This window comes from Balaenoptera physalus (assembly GCF_965194825.1).
Source record: "Balaenoptera physalus genome assembly, chromosome: 10".
NCBI classification, from domain to species: domain Eukaryota; kingdom Metazoa; phylum Chordata; class Mammalia; order Artiodactyla; family Balaenopteridae; genus Balaenoptera; species Balaenoptera physalus.
In genome coordinates, this window is record NC_138889.1 from 66890144 (window position 1) to 66911984 (window position 21841).

General features: G+C 45.2%; 1 protein-coding gene and 1 long non-coding RNA gene across 11 annotated transcripts in view; one reads left to right on the plus strand and one right to left on the minus strand.

Annotated features, from left to right (window-relative positions):
- LOC309668375 overlaps positions 1-21841 on the plus strand; it is a 485025-nt gene that overhangs the window by 300776 nt on the left and 162408 nt on the right. The gene's annotated exons all lie outside the window — the stretch shown is intronic.
- The window catches only part of SCUBE2 (signal peptide, CUB domain and EGF like domain containing 2), a 68318-nt gene that overhangs the window by 30908 nt on the left and 15569 nt on the right, over positions 1-21841 (minus strand). For 4 of the 10 annotated variants that reach the window (XM_082478081.1, XM_082478075.1, XM_082478076.1 and 1 more), the window contains 13 exons: positions 20365-20490; positions 17874-17990; positions 17364-17456; positions 17053-17142; positions 12161-12277; positions 11080-11202; positions 8540-8656; positions 7057-7179; positions 6520-6636; positions 6174-6260; positions 4355-4459; positions 1739-1894; positions 1131-1337 (listed from right to left, as the gene is read on the minus strand). In XM_082478081.1, coding sequence (XP_082334207.1) covers positions 1131-1337; positions 1739-1894; positions 4355-4459; positions 6174-6260; positions 6520-6636; positions 7057-7179; positions 8540-8656; positions 11080-11202; positions 12161-12277; positions 17053-17142; positions 17364-17456; positions 17874-17990; positions 20365-20490 — 1578 coding nt within the window. The remainder of the gene's footprint in view (positions 1-1130; positions 1338-1738; positions 1895-4354; positions 4460-6173; positions 6261-6519; positions 6637-7056; positions 7180-8539; positions 8657-11079; positions 11203-12160; positions 12278-17052; positions 17143-17363; positions 17457-17873; positions 17991-20364; positions 20491-21841) is intronic. The other 6 variants (XM_082478079.1, XM_082478077.1, XM_082478072.1 and 3 more) reach the window with 5 other exon arrangements.

Below are 21841 nucleotides of genomic sequence, written 5' to 3' on the forward strand. Positions count from 1 at the left end.
TATTACTCCTTAGCTCAAGCATCATTTCTCAGGCCTCATGATTCTAATGACACTTCAGAAAGGACATCAATTTACTCTGGAGGGGTCTGGTTATCGAAATTCACCTTTCTTGGGACCAGAGCACAGGCTTTGGAGTGGGACCATCCATGTGACCTTGAGCAAGAGCACTTATCCCTCTGAGCTCCAGTTTGCTCATCTGTAAAATGGAGATAATAATACCTACCTGGTAAGATTACTGGAAGGATTGAATGAGGTCATGCAAATATAATGCTTAGTGTTACGCTTGTGACAGATGAGGATTCAACAAATGGTTACAGTATTACTGTAAAGAGAGACCCTCATCTCCCCCCATCAAAGACTTTTTAGGTAGAATCTCTCATAATTGCCCAGAACACTCTCTCACAACAAACAAATCTCAAGACTGACCACCCTGGAACATCTTGCCCAGATTCCTCTTGCCTGGAACTTCATCAGAGAAATAGAATTGATATTGCTCAAGTTCCGGGCCTCAAGTTTAATTCTGATACATGCACACACACACATACACACACACACACCACCACTGCCACCAACAACAACAACATACACTGGAACTGACACTACGAGAAAGCTTGGGCCATAGCTCAGGGATCTCATAAGGCAGCTGAGCGACCCCCAGCCTTGCCTCTGCACAAAACTACGGACAGGAGTTTGTTCATCGCCACCATGCGTCACACCAGAGGGATGATAGGGGAACTGTGATAGTGGAGTGTCGAGAAGGCTCATGGATGCCTTATACTTGCAGTCCTGCCCCAGTTGGGGGACCACAGTGCTTTGAAGACCACGGTCCCTCAGATCCTTAAGGGGCAACACTCCCTCTTCTCATCAGCCCTGCCTCTTCCATTCTGTCCCTCAACCCAACAGACAGTTATTAAGTGCCAGGCACTATGCCAGGTGCTGGGGGGCTCCTGCTCCCGTAGGCAAGGCCAATACCCACATGTAGTTCTCAAATGAGTGTGGGTGTCCCAGGTGTTCTCTGGAAGAAGCCTGGGGAGAAAGGATGGGCCAGACTTGCTTTTGGTTACCCTTAGTATTTTTGGAGCTCAAGACAGTTCTGTTAGCAAGAATGTCCCGGCCAGCAGGCCACTCACCACATTGGTTTCCTACATGGCCCTGACCCACTCCACAGGACTCCGCCCAGTGTTCAGATGTTTGGGGAGACTTTTTAGCCACTTCGAGGTCCACGCCTGAGAGCTGGAGGTGAAACTGCTCCCTGTGGGCAGCCTTCCGGAGCGTGCGGATGGCCTTCCGGAGCCGCTTCTCTGTTCGCTTTATGATGCAACTCGGATCACAAGAGGCTGCAGAAACGAGAGGGACAGCAGTGGAGAGGTCAGGCTGCAGGATGTGAGCATTTCCAGACCAACTGCAGGACCCACAAACACCCACAGCTCCCTGTGCACAGCATGGGGAGAGGCTTGGAGCTGGGCACCTAGCAGGCTGGGCAGCATTCAATTCAAACAGAAATTTGTTGACCAAAATGGTAGCTTTGGGTTTTGATGAAGCAGATAAAATCATCAGGTTCCAAACCAATTCAGTTTAGTTTGGGGGTGAAAAAAACAGGAGATACTTCAGTGGTTTCACTATTTCCGCCGCCCCCCACCCCCCCCCACCCCCCCGCAAGAATGATGAAAAGTGAAAGGCAAAGAAATAAGGAGCAAGCTGTGAGAAGTCTGGCAGCACAGACTGTTTTCAAACCAACCTGTCACCTCCTTTTGGTTAGTTTCAAGCTCAAACTCAACAGTGATAAACATTTCCTTAGGGGTGCTCGGTCGTCCGGGGGCTCCCGGGACTTGCTTGCCAGAGCTGCATGTAAGGTTTGCGTAGCGGAAGCTCTCTTTTACTGAGCTGTGCTTCTCTGTATGAAGAAACAAAATTATCGGAAGCCAAATCCTGGCAAAGCACTCAGCTGAACATTCGCTACAACTCTGTAAACATTTCATTAGAACAACTCTCAAGGGACTAGATGATTAACTCCATATGCCAAGACGCTGCAAGCCCTCAGCTTGCAGCAGGATGACACTTGAATCCTGAAGAACCAGTATTGCCACCTATATAACTTTACAATTTAGCTCTTGAAACTTTTTTTCATGAATAAATGCTGGATGTTTCTGACTGACCGGCCACATCTGTGGAACACGGGGACCAAAGGTTGTCTTGCATTACTGACTGGTAATTTGTTAAGGTGCGTTCATGTTCTCACAGTTGGTTTCTTTAAAGCTGAACTATGATGTCTCAAGCAGGGGCTGAGGGGCTTCAAGTAAGGAACGAGCACAGTAGAAAGGAAATTAACTCCTGCTTTCAGGCAAACTGAGCTTGGAGTAATTCCAACCCAAAGGGAAAGCTGGAAAGTACATCAACAATGATGGCTCATTTTGAAATAACCAGGAGCAATAAATGGCACAAAGACTCAACAGAACCAAACAATATCATGAAGGCACGTAAGATGGGAGTGAAAGTGTTACGTAAGGCAGGGCTTTGTGCATCCTCATTCCTGACTTTGGCCATCACTCCTCCCTCCATGGCTTCCAGTGAATCTTTTAACTAATGATTGTTAACCAGAACCAAAGAGCAGGTCCACATACCATCCACACAATTAATTTATCTTACTTTATTGAACTGAAGAATTATCTGTATCATGTTCTTCTCTAACATTATAAGGATGTTCAAATCAGCAGGTCATCAGGACCAAAGGAAGGAGAAGGCAAATTAATTTTTCCCTAAAGATCTATCTTACCTTTTCAAAAGGCTAACTTCACATCTCAAACTGAACAGATGCTCATTCTGAACTTGTTTTCCTTTCCATTTTTCCATATCTATTTTTTTTTTTTTTTTTTTGGCTGTGTTGGGTCTTTGTTTCTGTGCGAGGGCTTTCTCTAGTTGCGGCAAGCGGGGGCCACTCTTCATCGCGGTGCGTGGGCCTCTCACTATCGTGGCCTCTCTTGTTGCGGAGCACAGGCTCCAGACGCGCAGGCTCAGTAGTTGTGGCTCACGGGCCTAGTTGCTCCGCGGCATGTGGGATCTTCCCAGACCAGGGCTCGAACCCGTGTCCCCTGCATTAGCAGGCAGATTCTCAACCACTGCGCCACCAGGGAAGCCCCCATATCTATTTTTTAAACTTTTTATTTTGAAATAAGCTTAGATGTATAGAAAAGTTGCTAAGAGAGTACTCAGAGTTCCCATATACTCCTCACCCAGTGTCCCCTAATGTTAACATCTTACATTTACACGTATCTTTAGCAAAACTAAGAAATTAACATTAGTACAATACCATTAAGTGAACTAAAGACCAAATCTATTTTTAAATAATGTTTTCCCCTCTGATTAAAAGTATAAATGCTCACTGTGGGGTATTTGGAAAATGCAGGGAAAGAATTAAAATCACTCATCATCCTTCCACCCACATATAACCCACTAATAAGGACATGGTGAGTTTTCTTTGTTTTTCTTCTACTCACGCTTTTTCTTATACAATTTAGGTCATATTAGATATACACAATGTTACTCTCTCTTTTTCCATCTTAGCATTATAACAAGAATATTTTCTAATGTCATTAAACATTCTTTGAAAACCCATAATTAATAGCTGCATAATATTCCATCAAATGGAGGTGCCCAAATTAATCTTGGTTAGTTACTTAAAATAGGCAGTCAAATGTGACTAGAGTGATTTTGCATTTATTTGTTTGTACAATTTATTTGAGGGGAGATTGGGAAAAGAACCCTCCCTAATACATGACTCCTGATTTTTTTTTTTATTCTCTAAAATTATTCTATGAAATAATACTGGAAATGTGAGCTGGGGAAGAAAGAGGAATGTTGGATTCTGCTCTTTTCATAAGGCCAGGTCTACTTGGAGAGTATTTGTTCTGCTGAAGCCAAATGGCATCACTGCCTCCAAAAACTAAATCCAGCAGGAAAGCTGGATATTACATCTTTGTTCATCAAAAATTACCCTTTCTGAGCCAAACCTTTTTTTCATTTCTTTGGATTCGGATTTTGGATTATATTAAGCAAACTCTAAGGTCTAGAAAATTTAACCCAGTATGATCACAAATTACTAATGCATCTTAAGCCCTCATTGATTCCTATTAACTCACAGCTTTCCCCAGAGCTTCACTCTTTGTCCCCTGCAAAGGAAACCCTAAGGTATAACGCCAGAAGCATACGGAGGTGCCAGGTGAGGCTCTTCTTCATCTTATGAAGAGAGTCCACAGAGATTCTGAACTGTTTGATCCCATCTGAATGGCTCGGCTCATTACAGGCCCCTTTCCCACCATGCAGGCAAGCTCCCTGCACCAGCCATCTGATTCCATACCTGGTAGTACTGGTCGCAGACCCTCGGGAAACAGATCAGCCTTTTTCAAACTACACTTGCCTTCATTTAGCTTAAAGGTTACACTTGTCCTGACGGTGGCGACATCTTCAGAAAGAAACAAGTGAGAGATGTTACCTTCAGAGGCAAAGGAATGGAAACACCAGTGGCTAATGGAGAGCTGTCCATTGCTGGAAGTACTCCCTGAGCCCCTCTCTTACGCTGAGACCAAGAAAGTTTGGGATTGGGGAGCGCCCGTTCCCTGGGACTGGGGGCACCAGGAGCCTCCTAAGAGTTACACTTATCGCTCCATCTGAGATGAATCCAGGGCTCAAACATCACAAAGGAAGGGCCAAAAACGGCCTCAACAGTGAGATGAAAAATGAGGTCATTTCTGTGCCTTTCCAAGAAGGAAGGCCAGAATCCCCCAGTTCAGATTTGGGCAAGACAGCTGAGGGAAATGGAAGGGCAGATTCTCCTAAATAAGCCTGTCCTGGGAGGACAGGGCTGAGGGAGCCACCATTCCAGACAAGGATGGCACTCACTAAACGTGGCTAGGATTTTCAGGGTCTGTGAGGGAGCAAGTCCTACTTTGAGGGCCTCATATGGAAAATTCTGTTCTCCTTCCATGGTCAGTCTTAATCATGTTAGGCTCTGGAGCCAATGACCAGGATTCAAATTCCAGCCCTTCGACTTGTGATGAGAACTTGAGCAAGGTACTTAGTCTCCCTAAGCCTCAGTCTTCTCATCTGTAAAATAGACATAATTACAGTCCTTACATTACTGGGCTGTTGTGAGGATTAATGAGATAATGAAAAACAAAAAATGTTTAGCTTACTGTCTGGTACATAATAAGAACTGAATAACTGTTAACTATTTGCTTGCTCACCCTTAGGGTGGCCTTAATCTCCAAGTGATCATCACTACGAGTTTTGGTGAAACAGACCGTGAAGTCCCCTCTGGCTGGGTCCAAACATCAGACAAGAGGGGCAGTGAAGGATAGTGCTTAAGACTCTGGACCCAAACTGCCTGGTCAAAATCCTGGCTCCACTATTTCCTATCTGAGTCACTCTGGATATGTTATTTCACCTCTCTGAACCTCTGTTTCTTCATCTGGTTAATGAGGATAACAGTAAAATTGCCCCAGAGGGCTGTAGTGTGGATTAAATCAGCTAATACATGTAACACAGCGGCCGGCATGTTTTAACTGCTCCATCAATTCACACAAGCTGTTATTATCATGCTTTGCGCCTCTATCTTTGCTTATATACATAATATGGACATCAAGAACCATTTCCTTATTCAGATGTTCACATGACATCATCACAGATGTCTGTCTAAATCTGGGAGGACAAGGCCTCTTAAAAGCTTTAAATGTCCTTCTTTGTCTTTTGATAAACCAGAAAGGGTTTGGGCCCCTTTCCCTGGTCAGAATCCTTGCTCCCCTTGTCATGTCTCCACTGATGCCATGTGCCCCAAGCCCACATTTCCTGCCGAGCCTCTGAGGTGCTCTATGGTACAGGGAGTTGGGAAGACCTGCGTCTCCTGGTCCCAGAGCTACGTGGGCCTCTGCCCAATATGATGACCCACCAGGGCTGCACGGAGCCTTCCGGCACACAATGGACACTCAGTAAGTGTCTGTTATGTGGCGAGTCAGATCGCAGGCACCAAGGCTACAGGCAAGAACATCCTGTAACGTGCTTGCGGCATCAAAGAGATCAGGAGAAAAGAAAACAAAGCCAACGCCCAAGAACAGTATCCCACAAATGAAGCCCATTGAACACGGTGAGCCCCAGAGACAACACGCAGGTTTGGTAATTACCCCCGAAAGCGGAGTCATTTGATTTTTGCTGTTTGCTCCTGAGAGGAGAGGAAGAGCCGCAGGTGACAGAATAGGCCTCTTGCAGTCCTGACAGACAGAATGTGAATCGTCAGCAGGTAAGCAAGGTTACAGTCTCTCCCGGTGGCAGCTCAAGTCACCCGCAACCCCACTCCACGTGAACCACTAGAAAAGCCCCCAGAATACAGGGTCTCAGAGCATGGGCCTCCAGGGGTCAGGGGGCAGCTGGTCAAAGACCTGGAAGCCCTTTGAAGCCATCTAACACCTGAAGGCCAGGAAGGCCTGGCCCTGGCATGAGGACCTGCCCCAGGGCCTGGGACCCACTCACCTGAAGAGAGGTGAATGCCAGAGAGACATCTGAGGAAGCACCTGTCTCCTCCACCACTCTTACCACACTGCAGGGACACGTGGGGTGATACGCTAGTGGGCAGGACCCCCTCCACTTCTAGACAGGACAAAATACAGACACTTACAGAGAGAGAAGGTGTGACAAGGACGGCTGAGTCCCATGCCTCAAAGGCCCCAAGAAGAGAAGGTAGTGCCGACGCCCAGCACATAACACAGACACCACGTTTATTCCCCCCAGGGTAAAGGAGCGCCTTGTACTCTATTCTTTTCATGCAGAAAAGCAACCAGGGAAACAGAAGTGAGTTCCAACCTACGAAGAAGCACAGAAGGAAACGCCGAAGGGGCCTGCAAAGTATCTCCTGTTTTTGAAGGATTTAAAGAACGGCTGCTGCAACTCGGGGGAGGAGAATTCAGTGGAGGACTGGTCAGCCGCACTGCGGGTCCAGTGGGACGTGGAAGAGTGCTGCTGGGCCAGCGGTGAGCCCGTGCACTGAGCCCGAGCCTCGGCGCCTCTTACCCACACAGTCTTTTTTATTCCAGTGGAGCTTGTGCGCAGAGTGGCACCGGCATTCGTAGCTGCCCACGGTGTTCACGCAGACCTGCTGACAGCCTCCGTTGTTGACGCTGCACTCATTGGTGTCTGTGGAGCAAAATGCTCTCCTGTCACAGCAGCCCATTGCTGACCTGGCTGACACTATCCCTCCATCGAGGAAGGAGCAGGAGGCGAGTCACACGGCTGAAGCTCACTGAACTAAGGGAAGGTGCTGACCGCCTTCAGAATGTGCACTTGGCACCAGCTGACCCACTCCCCACTCAGTGGTCTTCCTGGCAGGAGCCTCACCAGCATGGTCTCAAGTTCCATTCTTGACCAAACATTTCCGCCAGTGAGGACACACTCAGAAGGGGTCACACTCTATTTTCAGGTGTCAAATTCAGACACTGCACAGGCTTCCAGTTTAAAACTCCACCATCCTCCTGGGCTACATCCCAAGAGAGATAGAGAGGATTAGGATTCCCCACTTGGCAGTTCACATAGTTGGGATATAGATAAGAAAAAGGACTTGCACTAATCCCCATCAACTTGAGACTGAGTCCAGGTCAGAAGGTGACTCCAACTAAAACCCAGATACACGTCCATATTCAGGGAATGTCTCCTTGGGGTTTCCTGACGGACTGGAGGGGCATGTGTTCAGCCACGCCAGGGATGTGTTGAAAAGGGGAAGAGAAACAACACTGTCTACAGCAAATCACAACTATCCATTCTTCTTAAGGACACAGGAAACAAGGACTGAGTAGGAAGTACTAAGGCCAGGGGTTCCCACATCCTCAGAGCCCCCAAATCACCTTGAAGCCCTAGACTTTTAGAATAAGAATCAGAATCTGTATTCTCAAAGATTGTTGAATGAATCTGATGATTAGAGAGAGCAGAGTGACGCCAAATCTGACTTAAGCCACAGTCTACTTAGCTGTAAGGTCATGAGACATCAGAACATGTTGCTGCAAGGGCTCAGAGCAGGGAGATAGAGTCCACGGTCCCACTTCCAGCTCAGAGACCTGCACAAAGACCAGCTCAAAGAGCTCAAACCAAGCTCCGCAGCCAGTTCCTACGCACAGTAGGGCTGTGGAATCGTTTGGTGCACTGCCAAGCCTCTCCGAGGGCCGTGACTTTACTATCTTGGGAAGTTCCAGCAGACAGGGCACCAGCTCCTGAGAGACTCACCCACTGTCTGAGTACAACTGTATCAATAAAGTCCATAAAGAATTCACAGCTGAAAGAGCTCAGCTCTTCTCTCTGCTCCATTTCACACCTGACGAGTTAAAGGGATCAATGTGGGACGATTTCCCGTAGCAGCTGCTTCCCTCGAGTCGATGGACTCCCTACTACTGTATAGGGCCTGGTATGTCCGGTTCAGCCCCCAAGGTAGAAAAACTGACCCTGATCTGGGGAAACCTTAGGAGTAAGGCCCAGCCTCATCCAACTCTAGAGGGATTCCACTCACCTCCACAGTGGGTAAAGCCATAGAGCGTGTACCCCTTGTTGCAAGCACATGCAAATGTGCCAGGGTGGTTGACGCAGCTGTGGTCACAGGTCCTATCCAAAGAGCATTCATCCACATCTGTAATTGTCAAAGGGAGAGGGGAGCTGAAACCAACTCTGAGGGACAGTGGAGAGAAGAACACACTTATAAGAACACCAGTTGCTGACCAATAACAAAAACAACAAAGTGAAAATTATCTATCAGTTCTCCCTGCTCACTTGTGTTAAAGTGTTGAGCAGCCCACAATAAGTATACTCACAGCCAGGACCCTTATTTCCAAATTCTGTTGCACACTGCACTTGCCTAAAAGCTCAGTTGGTCTCTCTCACCCACGCTTATCTGCAGGGCTGAATAATTTAAAATATTTAAATGAAGTCAAATGAGATAACATAACTAAAAAGTGTTTGTAAACTATTAGGGTGCTGCCTGTGCATTATTACTGTTCTATTACTAATTGGTAAAGGAGCAATAGTAATTTTATAAGCTATGGCCAATCAAAAGGAGAAAACACTTGAGCTAGAGATAAATCTAGCTCCTATCTCTTTTGGGTCTTGCCAGAATTCACCTTCTGGCCCCAGGAGGCCAGCTGATCCTGGGTTTGAATGCCCTCTGCACTAAAACGATGCATTAACATTAATATCCTCAGTAATTTTCTATTGCAGACACTGAAATGTGGTGCTTAAGCACCAAACAGGATCCTCTTGGCCAATCCCTTGGCTTTGTTCCTCCCCCATGGTTCAGTCCCAGGGGGCCCCTCCCTTCCCGGTTCAGCGTGAAGGCATCCTTGGCTGCATTTGAGGTCATGGAAACTAGTCTCAGGAGGCTGTATTTGTCAGTCTAATCATCTCTTCTTCCCTGGCCTGGTTCTTACATCTTTCCTGTACACTAGAATCTCAGTGCTTCACTTCCTCAACTCTCTGGAAGATTTTAACAGAGTTATGACTTCTATCTCCAAATGGATAAACCAGGACCAGCGCAGGACTCAGTGGAAGCCAACTAGACCATTGTTAGATCCCTTTTCAACACCAAACGTGCCACGAGAAACTATGTTAATAAAAAACAAACATTTGGAAGGGACTGGAGGAATGAAAAACACGAAATAGAAAAGGGCAAAACCTTACAAAACCTCTTCATCCGTAACTTTTCCCAGAAGTCCTGACAATTTCTTTAGTAAGTTTGTTCTGTGTAAATATTTGTCCTACCAAGACTGATCAGTGAAAAATGAGAAAAAGTCCACTTCTTCTGTAGTAATTGATATCATTCTATGAATTCTTTTATTAATATCAGCCAGTTACCGAGAAAGTGGGCTCGTTCAGTAGCTGACTTTGGCTGCTCACAACAGGCTTTTGCTTTGTCAAAAAATGAGTAGATCGCTTTTCTAATTCCTTTTTAATGTGTTTACACAGCTTAAATAGTATTTCTTGCTCTATACATTATGAAACATTATGTGGAACAGCAAATTTTCCTTCCAAGTCAAACAGAAGAAAACTGTGCAGTAGTCATCTAGAGTGAACTCGCTGAATTTAAAGGGTGTGAAGTGTCTGACAAATTATGTACCAAGAAGAAAAAACCAAGAGAGAAACCTAATTCACACCGTAAGATTATAAAAAGGTAATGTTGCATCTTTATTATATGAAGTGAAATCAGATATTATTTTCTGATTTTGATTTAATTCTGGGATTTCTAACAAAATAAGTTAGGCTGTTCTTATTCTCAGCAATGGATCAGAAATAAATGATAGCACATCTTTCCTGAGAGTTTCTTTCTATATATCAGTGGGGCACAAAATGTGCTCATCTGAAAATATAAATGATGCCCCCAACCCAAAACAGCTTATCACTGTGCAAAACACTTATTAATATCAACAACTGCTACCCAGAGAAGTTCCCTTGCTGCGCCCCTTATATGGGAAGGATGTGTCTGAGAAGGGGTCTGAAATCCTGCCCAAGGACTGCCCAGCCTTTCCTCCACTTAATCCCTTCCCTCCCTCACCCTTACCCTCTCCCCAAACACCAAAGGCTGGTCATTCAAACAAGGCCTATAAGGAAGGGACCAACTGGTTGACCCCAACTTTTTGCTGAGAAAAGGTATGTTAACTAAATCAACATCTTTTTGTCACCAAATTTTGTTAGAAAATCCATAACATTAAAGGGAATTTTAGAAAGGGAAAATTATTCATAATCTCAACAGCCTAATGCAGCCCTGCTTGCATTCTGTGATCCATTCCATTTCTAGCAGCGAGCTCCGCTGTAATCACACCACATGGGTTCATTGAGGTGTTCTGTAATCATTAACAGCTTAATTTCCAAAATATACCTGTGAGCTACCTCAGTGTTTTTATTTTACTTAACAGATAAAATAAGTGAAGCACAGGGTGGAGGTTGGATTAATGACTCCGTAGAGAAGCCCAGCGAGCCAGTCTCTGCCCGAGCAGGGCTTCGTCTTCTCCAATCCAACCAGTGGGCATTACACAGCACAGCTAGCTATGTTTCAGCACATACCTTGGCAAGACTTCTCATCTGTTAATAATTTAAATCCCTTTTTGCAGCTGCAGTCAAAACTGCCCACGGTGTTTTTGCAGAAATGATCGCAACCTCCATTGCGCGTCTGGCACTCATCAATATCTGTAACAGTCAAGCATCGGCAAATCAGACAGCAATACTTGCCTCGTTATCCACAAATCCCTGAAGTGCTATTGTGTGTGCTTCATTATTCTCTGAAACAAAACAGACCCATAAAAGCATTTAAGGATGTTTGCTGATGTTTTTAAACTTACATACGTTCTCTTGTCTGGCTTAACCCATTTTGAAAGACAAGTGCCTGGTCCCCTGGAGAACTCTGACTTACACTGCCCCTCCCTTGACTAGCATCAAGGAAACAAGCTATGGGAAAGAACGGTGATGTCCTATTATATTCTCATCCTTGCACAAGTCTCTCAAGATAAGATGGCTTCCTTTCCTATACTTCCCATTCCAGTTTAATGATTAAAGTTATAAGGAACTAGAATATTTGTTTTGGCAAATTACACCACGATCAAATAGCCTCAATGCTTTTAAGTGATTTCTGATACTCAATTAATTTTATCTTTTCTCAGTTTCATCTGGTAACTGTTTATCTACTTTTTTATCACGTTAAAAAACTAAGCCTTTGTACTCTGGCCCATGAAATACTAGGTCATCAGGGTCTCTATTCATCAGTACAAGTTAATGGTACAGTTATTCATTGTTCTCTGGATAACAAACTTGGCTGTTATTTATATGATAATCTCTAGGCTGTTATTTATGATATGATGATATTATCTCCTGCAAATGAATGTTCCCTTGAACAACTGCTCTCTTCTAATAAGGCCACTGCCTGAAATGGATCATTTGATGTTTGTAGAAGCTGACCTTCTCAACAGTTAGTGTAATTAAGCTGGTTCTAGTTAAGCTTACTCAGTTACAACCTTCTACTAGCCCAGGGAAGAAAAGCTTCCTTTTGATCAATATGAATCATAAGCAAATCTGGAGTCACTCAGGAGGCGTGGAGGGGAAGAGCTGCATTTACTCCCACACATTAGCCACACGGAGAGGCACAGGCTACCTTTACAGGTCTTCCCATCCAACTGGAGACTGAATCCGACGGGACAACTGCAATGAACACCTGTCGAAGTATCCTTACAGGTGCGATCGCAGCCTCCATTGTTGACAGCACACGTTTCTGCCACGGAGGTAAGAAAAAGGCAGTTAGCCTCCTAAAGAATTACTCACACAGCTGGGAAGAAAGGGGTATTGGTGCAGTGTTAATACTTGACAAAAATTCATGAGAGTCAGGAAGCGTGTGGGGTCCTCATGGTCACATCGCAAACCTCTGCCACCCGCAGGTGAGCTAGAGGGAGGACAGGGGCAGCTCCGCCCCGTACCCATCTAAATAAGTGACATCTCCCGAGGAAGCCTGACAGGGTGAGAGAGGGGGAAAGATGCCTCTGCCAACCTGCTGAGCCTTTTTAGTGGCAGATTTGAAGCCACTAAAAGTTCCTGTTGATCGACAGCCAGTGACCTGCAAGTATGACCACATCTAGCAGCCTAGATGTGAATGCAAAACAGAGCAAAGGGGGATGTTCCTTCCTCTATCCTGAACCTTCTCTAGTCACCATGTGTAATGGGCAAAGCAAGAGAGGGTAAACATCGCCCACCCCATCCATTCCCTTGCCGCAGACCAATGACTTCCTCCTGGCAACTGCCAAGTAACTCAGATTAGAAGTTTACCTTTCCTTGAAAGGAGAAAGACCTGTCATAGTTACATGAAAAAGCAGCCGCAGTTGTTAAATCATATCTATAGAGATGAAGAACAACAAGCTAATGGCCTTCTATTTCTGTATTTCATGCATGAATTCCAAGTAATACACAAATGTTATTCAACATTCATTCAATGGTTAGCACTTAGGCATCCAGAAACTGATTTTACTTCCATAGCTACCTGTGTAAAGCCTCGGGGATGGGGGAAGGCAAACTTAATTCTGATTAATTATGACAGATAGAACATGTATGTTTACCTCTGTTTCCTCGCCAAACCTCATTAAAATGAGAGTAAATAAATTTTTTAAAGTATAAATCCTTAAGGACAAATAAAAGACAATAGATGAAAGATGTCAAATCTTCTGGAAGTGGCATGTCAATGGAGGAACAGTAACTGGCATAGCAGAAAGTTAAACCCTAGCAGTGGGGCTTCCCTGGTGGCGCAGTGGTTAACAATCTGCCTGCCAGTGCTGGGGACACGGGTTCAAGCCCTGGTCCGGGAAGATCCCACATGCCACGGAGCAACTATGCCCGTGTGCCACAGCTACCGAGCCTGAGCTCTAGAGCCCGTGAGCCACAACTACTGAGCCTGCGTGCCACAACTGCTGAAGCCCACATGCGCTAGAGCCCATGCTCCACAGCAAGAGAAGCCACCGCAACAAGAAGCCCGTGCACCTCAACAAAGAGTAGCCCCTGCTTGCCACAACTAGAGAAAGCCTGCACGCAGCAACGAAGACCCAACACAGCCAAAAATAAATAAAAATAAAATAAATAAATTAAATTTATTTTTTAAAAAAACCTAGCAGTCTGCAGAGTGAGGCCAACAAGTGGTAAGCTCATCTGAGCCACAGAATCCCAGAGAGGCTAAGGAACTGGAGGTACTAAAGTTAGTCTAGAGGCAGAGGTGAGGATGGAGTTAAAAATAGGAAGATTGATTGAGAGTCTGTATAACAAATAGGCTCCCAGATCCCCATCTTAATTCCACAGTCCACAGCACATCCCTATTTGGACTAAAGCAGACAAATTTCTTCTCTGGAAAAGGGCACCAGTAACAGCAGAGGAGGCGCTGTCAGGTGAAAGTCTATGCTGTGAAAAGAGACATCTCAAACTTTCACCCTCTCTGCACCCCAGTTCCCAGGACACTGGCAGCCAAGCCTAAATCCCCTCAGCAGGAGACTGAAGGATTCCTCTCCAGCCAAACTGACCGGCCCAAGTGAAAAGACCTATAGATTCTGGCATTTGAAGATCTCCAAATGAAATGACTAAGCCACTGCCTAGTCAACCAAGCATAAAGCCCACCAGTTGACAGAATATCCAAGTGGCTTTTCAATATTCCACTATTAAGTAAGAAAAGTCAGCCAAGGATCACCGGACATTTCAGAAAAGCCTCTAGTATGAAATAAATACACCAAATCAAACAAACAAGGGAAAAGGAACCTGGGGGAAACAAAGATAATACAGGGAACAACAGAGAAGTTAGAAAATCTTATTAATTTCCTCAGGGAGGTAAGAAAAGCATCCATGAAATAAGAACAGGTCCCTACAACAAAAGACCAAAGTAAAATTCTTTAAAAATTAAAATATGAAAGCTGAAATTTAAAAAGAACCCTATAGAAGGATTAGAAGAAAAAAATGAAAGATCTCCTAGAAAGTAGAACAAAAATATCAAGAAGAGAACAAAGAAGAAAATTTGAGGAGCAATCCAGGAATTACAACAGCCAGCTAATAGGAGTTGCAGAGAGAAAGAGAAAAGTGAAGAAAGTTATCAAAAGAAAAATATAAGAAAATTTCTTGGAACCAGGGGATGCGAATGCCCCTCCTGAAAAGGCCTACTGAGTGCTCAGAATAACAAGTGGGACAAATCCCACAGTGTGGACATTGTTGTGAAATTTCAGATCACCAGGGACAAAAAGGGAACCCTGAGAACATCCAGAGAGAAGCCCTCGTAGGTTCCATACAAAGAATCAAGAATAAAAGTGACTTAGACTTCTTGAAAGAACACTGAATGCTCAAAACAATAGAGCGCTATTCAAAACTCTGATGGAATATTTTTCCCAACTTTGAATTCTATCCTGAGCCAAATTCTCAAGAAAGGGTGAAGGTAGACTATAAAGGCATTTTTAGGTATGCAAAGTTTTAAAAAAATCTATATCTACCCATGTAAACTAACAAAAGAGAAGACATGGGATCCACCAAAACAGGAGCATGGGCAAGGGAATTCCCAGGCTGTCGCTCAGGGAAAGGCCAGGATGACAGATGTGCAGCTGGCCCAGGATTCAGGCCCTGCTAGAGCAGGGTGGAAGCCTCAGAAGAGACTTTTTAAGAAGAAAGTAGAATTGATAAGTTACCTGCTGTATTTGAACACATTGTAAAGGTTTTAGAGCTCTGCCAGAAATTTGCAAAAAACTTGTTAAGAGGTACTAAGAAAACTAAGCAAACAAAGAAAATATGATCATAGCACATTACATGACTCAGGGGTGAATAATATTTAGATATTCATAATATGTAAATTGTGATAAAACTATATTAAGGGTATGGGGGAGGGGGACAGAAGAGAGATATAACTTAGTCTTCTGTGGTAGGAAGTCAAAAGCTAATATCTAAAACTGACACATCAAAGGAATTCCCCGGCAGTCCAGTGATTAAGACTCCGCACTCTCATTGCCGAGGGCGCAGGTTCAATCCCTGGTCGGGGAACTAAGATCCAACAAGCCGTGCAGTGCGGCCAACAAAAACAAAAACAAAACAAAACAAATAAAACCTGACACATCAAGAAATAACTGTAGGACTTCCCTGGTGGTGCAGTGGTTAAGAATCTGCCTGCCAATGCAGGGGATACAGGTTCGAGCCCTCGTCTGGGAAGATCCCACATGCCGCGGAGCAACTAAGCCCGTGTGCCACAACTACTGAGCATGCGCTCTAGAGCCTGTGAGCCACAACTACCGAGCCCTCATGCCACAACTACTGAGCCCGCATGCCACAACTATAGAAGCCCGTGTGCCTAGAGCCTGTGCTCTGCAACAAGAGAAGCCACCGCAACGAGAAGCCCGCACACCGCAACAAAGAGTAGCCCCCGCTCGCTGCAACTAAAGAAAAGCCCGCACACAGCAACGAAGACCCAACACAGCCAAAAATAAATAAATGTATAAAAAAAGAAATAACTGTATACACGTCCCTTTTCAGAAACATGTGGGAGGGGGAGTCAGGAGAAGAAGAAACAACTAGGAGAATTGAAAATTGTGGCCCCTGGCAAATGGCTAGTTAGGAGACAGGGAAATGATGTATTGCATTACAAGCTTAATAGTGCTAATTAAGTTTTTAAGGTTTTTATATTATTCATATGTACTATTTTAAGGCAATTAAAAATAATAATTTTAATAGGGCAGAAAAGAGCTCAGAAATGTCACCTGCCTGGTAATCAATGGCTGCTTAATATCTTACCTATTAAATCCAGAAGCTATTGAAAGATCAGTTTTGTTGAGGCCAGGCCGAGCTTTCTCCAGAATAATAACGTCAGATGATCTGATGCCCTCCCTCCCAGCCACCGCTGAATGTCTGCAGTCACCTCCAGCTCCAGCAGACCGGCTGCCAGACCTTCCTGTGTCCCCAGCCAAGTGCCACTCTTCTCCATTCATCTCTTCTGCCATTAACATGGGCTGAGTCCGAAATAGAAGACTCAGTGGACAAAAACCCAGCCAAATTGCCATATGCTAAATAGGGGCTGCCCACAATGCCTCTCTCGTCACAGTTACTCAGAGGGGGGGTGGTCTGACATGCACTGACCACCCACTAAGTCCCAGACAGCAGACTCTGGGTACTTTTGCACATTATTGTCTTAACCGAGCTTCTTGATAACCCTAAGAGGTCGACTGTATTACATCCATTTTAGAGGAAGACCAGGACACAGCGGCTCGGGACAGTTTGCCCAAGTCTCAGCGCAAGTATCAGCAGCGTTATGACGCTAACCCAGTTATTCTGATGGCTGGGCCGGCGCTCTTCCCACAATACCAGGGGTCCTGGATGGTGACTAAGCAATAGCAGTGAGTGGAGAACAGACACACCCTGGCTGGACAGGAGCTGCTGACTCTAATCCAGCTGGTCTGAGGGCACATGGGCCCCAGGTTCAGGTCTGACGCAGTAAGTTGGGGAGGGAAAGGGACAACATCAGTGGTGGGGGAGGGTGGGGCAGGCGCCTACCCATGAGCAGCCGCCGTTTCACCCGTTTATCCCCATCCGCCACGGATGTGGCATTGCTCTCCATCACCTCCGGGGCAGCGTCCTCTCGCTCTGCAAGAGATGCAAACAGCACAGTTCTCAGACTGAATGAGTCAGATTGTTCATCCCCTGCACAACCACTTCTGTGGAAATCCCAGACATGAGAACAATGTGAGAAATGTGACTCTGTTCATTCAATAAAAATATGTTGTAATGAGGCTCTGTGCTAAATGGCCTCAGAGCCTTAATAGACATTAAGTACGGAAAAGATTTTTTTATTCTACTGTACTAACCAGAGACCTTGGGGAATGCAAGCTTCAGATTCACTCCAGAACCCTCAGTCCAGGACAAAAAGAATCTTGGATTGGGGAACATCTGAAATGGAGCTAGCAAAGAACACGCCATGAAGGGCAGGGCAGGCAGACATCCCACCAGAAATATGCAACCCTGGCTGCTGCTGATGGCAAAGGCCACCTGTCACCATGAACAGCTAGCTTTAACTTTGCGTTACCCTGGCCTCTTGGGATGTGTTGTTCCGATCTCCAGAATACCAGCTTCAGGAGCAGCCTAGTCCAGGAGAGGAAAAAGGGCTTTCCAAGGTCTCACAGGGAGAAAGGGGCCCCCAGTCCGGGCCTGGACTACTTCCACTGCCACATGTGAGGCAGCATGGGACATGCTTGAGGGCATATGCACTGGAAACACCCTGCCTCTAGTACTAAACAGTATTAATCGTTAGGGTTAGGGCTGGGTTGGGGTGAGCAGGCTGGGGAAGACCCTAACCCAGTGTTGGGGTCACCATTCACCAAGGCAGCTCCTTCCATCCGTGTGCATCTTGTACTGGGGATGGCAGCTACACTCTGGGCCTTCTGCAGTGTCCTCACAGGAGTGATGGCATCCACCGTTTCCATGGTTACAGGTCACTGAAAGGAAAATGAATCAAACCATAAAGCACGGAGATTTCCACAACTGAGGCTGTGTTTGTTCCAGAAGACCTCTGATTTTCATTCAGGAAGTATTCGAGCACCTAGCATGTGCTAGGAATTGTGCATAAAAGAGAGAACCTTGACTCAGACCACGTCCCTGTCTATATCAACAGGTAGTCACAATATGACTTGTAGAAACGCTGAATGACAGATTTGAGCAACGTTATACAGAAAGATAGACATGGGAAGGTCAGGGGAGATTTTTCACTATTTAAAGGAAATTATACCAAAAGATTCCAAACTACTGCTTTGCTCTATCACGAGAAGTACTAGGGCGTTTGGAAATGCTGTAACACTTTACGTCTGGAACAGGCAATATTTAATTTGCATGTATATGTCAGGATTTCTCTCATCAGATTCCATCTGGATTAGTTAAAAGGGAGGGTAATCAGAGGAAATGATGACTCTTTGCACACAGTTAATGCAACATTAACCGATAATTACAAAGACTATGAATGAACACATCGATGACAAGCCAAGGGGGAAAAAAAGCCAACTACAAAACTATCTATTCATCAAACTCAACAGTGGTTACCTCTGGCAAAGGAAATGGCAAAGGAAAAGGGGGAAATGTTATATGTTTCTTTGGACTGTTTAAATTCTTACACAACCATTTTTAATTTCCTAATTTAAAAGAACTGAAAACATATTTGCGCTGTGAGAAAAAACTGTTCTGTGACTATAGCTGTGTAAAAATTGTGTATGCATATCAACAACAAAACAGGAATATGAAAAAAGCAAAACAACTGATTATGTGGTGGAATTCTGGATTTTTTCTTTATTATATCCTCAAGTTTTATAATATCTGAATATAATCTTATAATATTATTTGAGCAGTGACACCTTAAAAACTTTTTAAATTTTTAAAAATAAGTTTTCAGGTATTCTACTGGCTCCCAAAAAGCTGTAAAATGCTGATTCTCACTCCACAGGTGACTCTCCTGTGGAGACCTGGGTCCTCCTTTTGAAGACAGCTGGAGCCAGCCCCACTTTTAGGGGCCCTGTGAGGCTGTCAGAACCTGTTGTTGGTGACAGTGGCATCAGCCCTGGTTTGTCAGGCTTTGAGGTTGCACTCTGGTTTGCGATGGAGACAACGGAGAGAAGTCTCTCACCGACGAAACTGCCTCTCCTTCTCTTAACCACTGAGGTCTATGCACTGTAAACAACCATCCCCAGCAAACTGCAGGCGTCTTCTAGAGGGTCCATGACTTTGGGAAGAGTTCCTACGGGGAAACCCTCAGTGTTTCCTCTGGCGTAAATAGTGGTTTTAGAAGCACCTTTAATGGCCGGTTGTTTCCTATTACCCATTGGAGCTATTATTGTGTTTCCTCATCATGTGGCAGCTGCATCTGGACTGTGTACACCATTCATTGACTCATCCATTAAACAAATGTGGATTGAGCACATCCAGGGGAAGACTGAGAGGCAAAAATAAGACAAGATCCCTGAATTGGTGGGGCTCGTAGTTGGGGAGACAGACACATAAATTCAACCCCAGATTCAACCCAGTCGTGTGGTTGAATCAAACACACGATTCAACCCCAGAGTGCCACGTGCTATCATCGAGGAATAAACAGCGCTATGGGCGCCAAAATACAAACTGGCTGCCTTGTCTGAGGCCATCGGGGAAGGCTTCTGAGGTCATGTAGCATGGTGACTAGGAGCACAAGCCTTACAGTTAGGCAGGCCTACGTGTGAATCCTACATTTGCCACTTACTTCCTGTGTGACCTTGTAGCTTTACCTTCTCCACGATTTTCTCCACTTAGCTCATAAGGTGGTGACTGTTAAGAATTAACTGCAACATGGCACCTCTTTAGACAAGGCTTTGCACATAATAAATGCTCCCCCAAAGTAGCTATTACCTTTATCATGATTAGAAGTTAGGCAGGAGATTAAAAATTGAGCGAGAATTCACCAAGCTAGGAAGGAAGGAAGGCTTGGAAAAGCCTTGGAGGCATGAAAGAATGGAGGCTTTCTCCAAAAGCCAGGAGTTTGGTGTCTGGAGAAAGGAGGCTGATGAGGCTTGTGTAAGAAGCGGGAATCAGGTACCAAAGAGCTGCCAGATGAGGAAATTTGACTCTATTCTATGGGAACAGAGAGACCTGGCCCCCAACATTCACACTCCTTACTCCTGAGTGTTATTTCCTTCCGACTGGCTCTTTTAGAAAACATCATTTCCCTTCCCTACAGGAGATCACCCTCAATATCTCACGTGACTGCCTTCCCTGATGTTTCTGGTGCTGGGCTGCACAAGACAACCTCTGGGGTAGGATGGTTCCCAGCACAGCTGTGTGCCAGTCTGTACTTACAGGTGCAGTCTCTCTGGTTCTTGGCCAGCTCAAAACCAGGCCTGCACTCGCAGGCCACGCTGCCCCTCGGGGCCTCCTTGCAGATGTGACTACAGCCGTGATTCTTATTCATGCAGCTCAGACCCTCTGCAAAACAGCAGCACGCAGCCAGTGACCAGGTTGCAACAGAATCCTGACCCCGGGAGTGAGGCAAGGGTCTGGGGGGTGGGCCACAGACCTGCCTGCCTGGGTGTCCATCAGTCCCACGTTTTAAAAGAGTACGTCATTCAAATGAAGCCAGGTCATTTAACAGAGATACGAAAACTTTCTTATGTCACCCAAGAGATAGGATGTTTCAATTCCCCTAAAGAGGTAGGAGCTCTCCCAATACACTGAAAAGAAAGTACCCACCAGGAGGGAATTCCCTGGTGGTCCAGTGGGTAGGACTCCGAGCTTTCACTGCCGAGGGCCCGGGTTGAGTCCCTGGTCGGGAAACTAAGATCCCGCATGGCGTGGCCAAAAAACTTAAAAAAAAAAAAAAAAAAAAAAGAAAGTACCCACCAGGAGCTCTCTGTTGGGTGTGGAATCAGAACCTGTGGACCCCAGGAACATGTCCTCAGACTCTTATCTCTGTCATGTTGTTACCCATGCTGATCAAGAATACAAACAGAAAAGGAGAATCTCTCTACAAAAATCTGCAGATAGACTGATGAAGATTCCCAACCTTTTCACATATTCTTGAAGATGACTTTCAGAAAATTTCAACCCTCCACTCTACCCCCACCAAATCCACACTTTAGAGGTGACTGTGACTACTGTATTTCAGCATCACCCCATGGACACCTGCCCAGGGACCTCTCTTATGTGACCACCTTCAGTTAGTCCCTGGGCCCTCCCTCAGTGGGCTTGGAGGAAAACAGCAGAGAGAACAGAGAGAGACTTCATATATGTGGTTTCCTTTTGCTGCTGTAAAATCCTTCTCAAGTATACTGTAATTTTCATTAGGCCCGATCTCGTGGTAACTGTGGTAGGAAAGGGGGTTATTTTCCTGGATGGTTGAACATGCATCTAAATGCTGGGGTCATAGCAAAGTAGACACCTGGGTGGTTTGCCAGCATCAGGCCTCTTCTCAGTACCAATTCTTTAGGGGGCTCTGCCGCCTCCCAGCACTCTGAAGGAACTGTTATCAAACCCAAGAGTAAACTCAAAACCTCTCCTTGGTTTGTACAACATTAATAAGTACGTATTCATGTGATGCTTCTTTGCATTTGTGCAATGTTAACTCTAAAACATCTTTAAGAGTAGGGATTTTGTTCTCATTGATTCTCCACTAACAAGACATTTTCTAATACTGGAAGTGGCACTGTTTTAACATGAGTACAAAAAGCTTTCATTCAGCTTCGCTAGGATCCAATACTGTTCCGTATTGTGCCCCTAAAACCTTAGCCAATTGGCTCTAATGAAGTCAAAAGTCATTTCTCTCCAGTTCTCACCATGG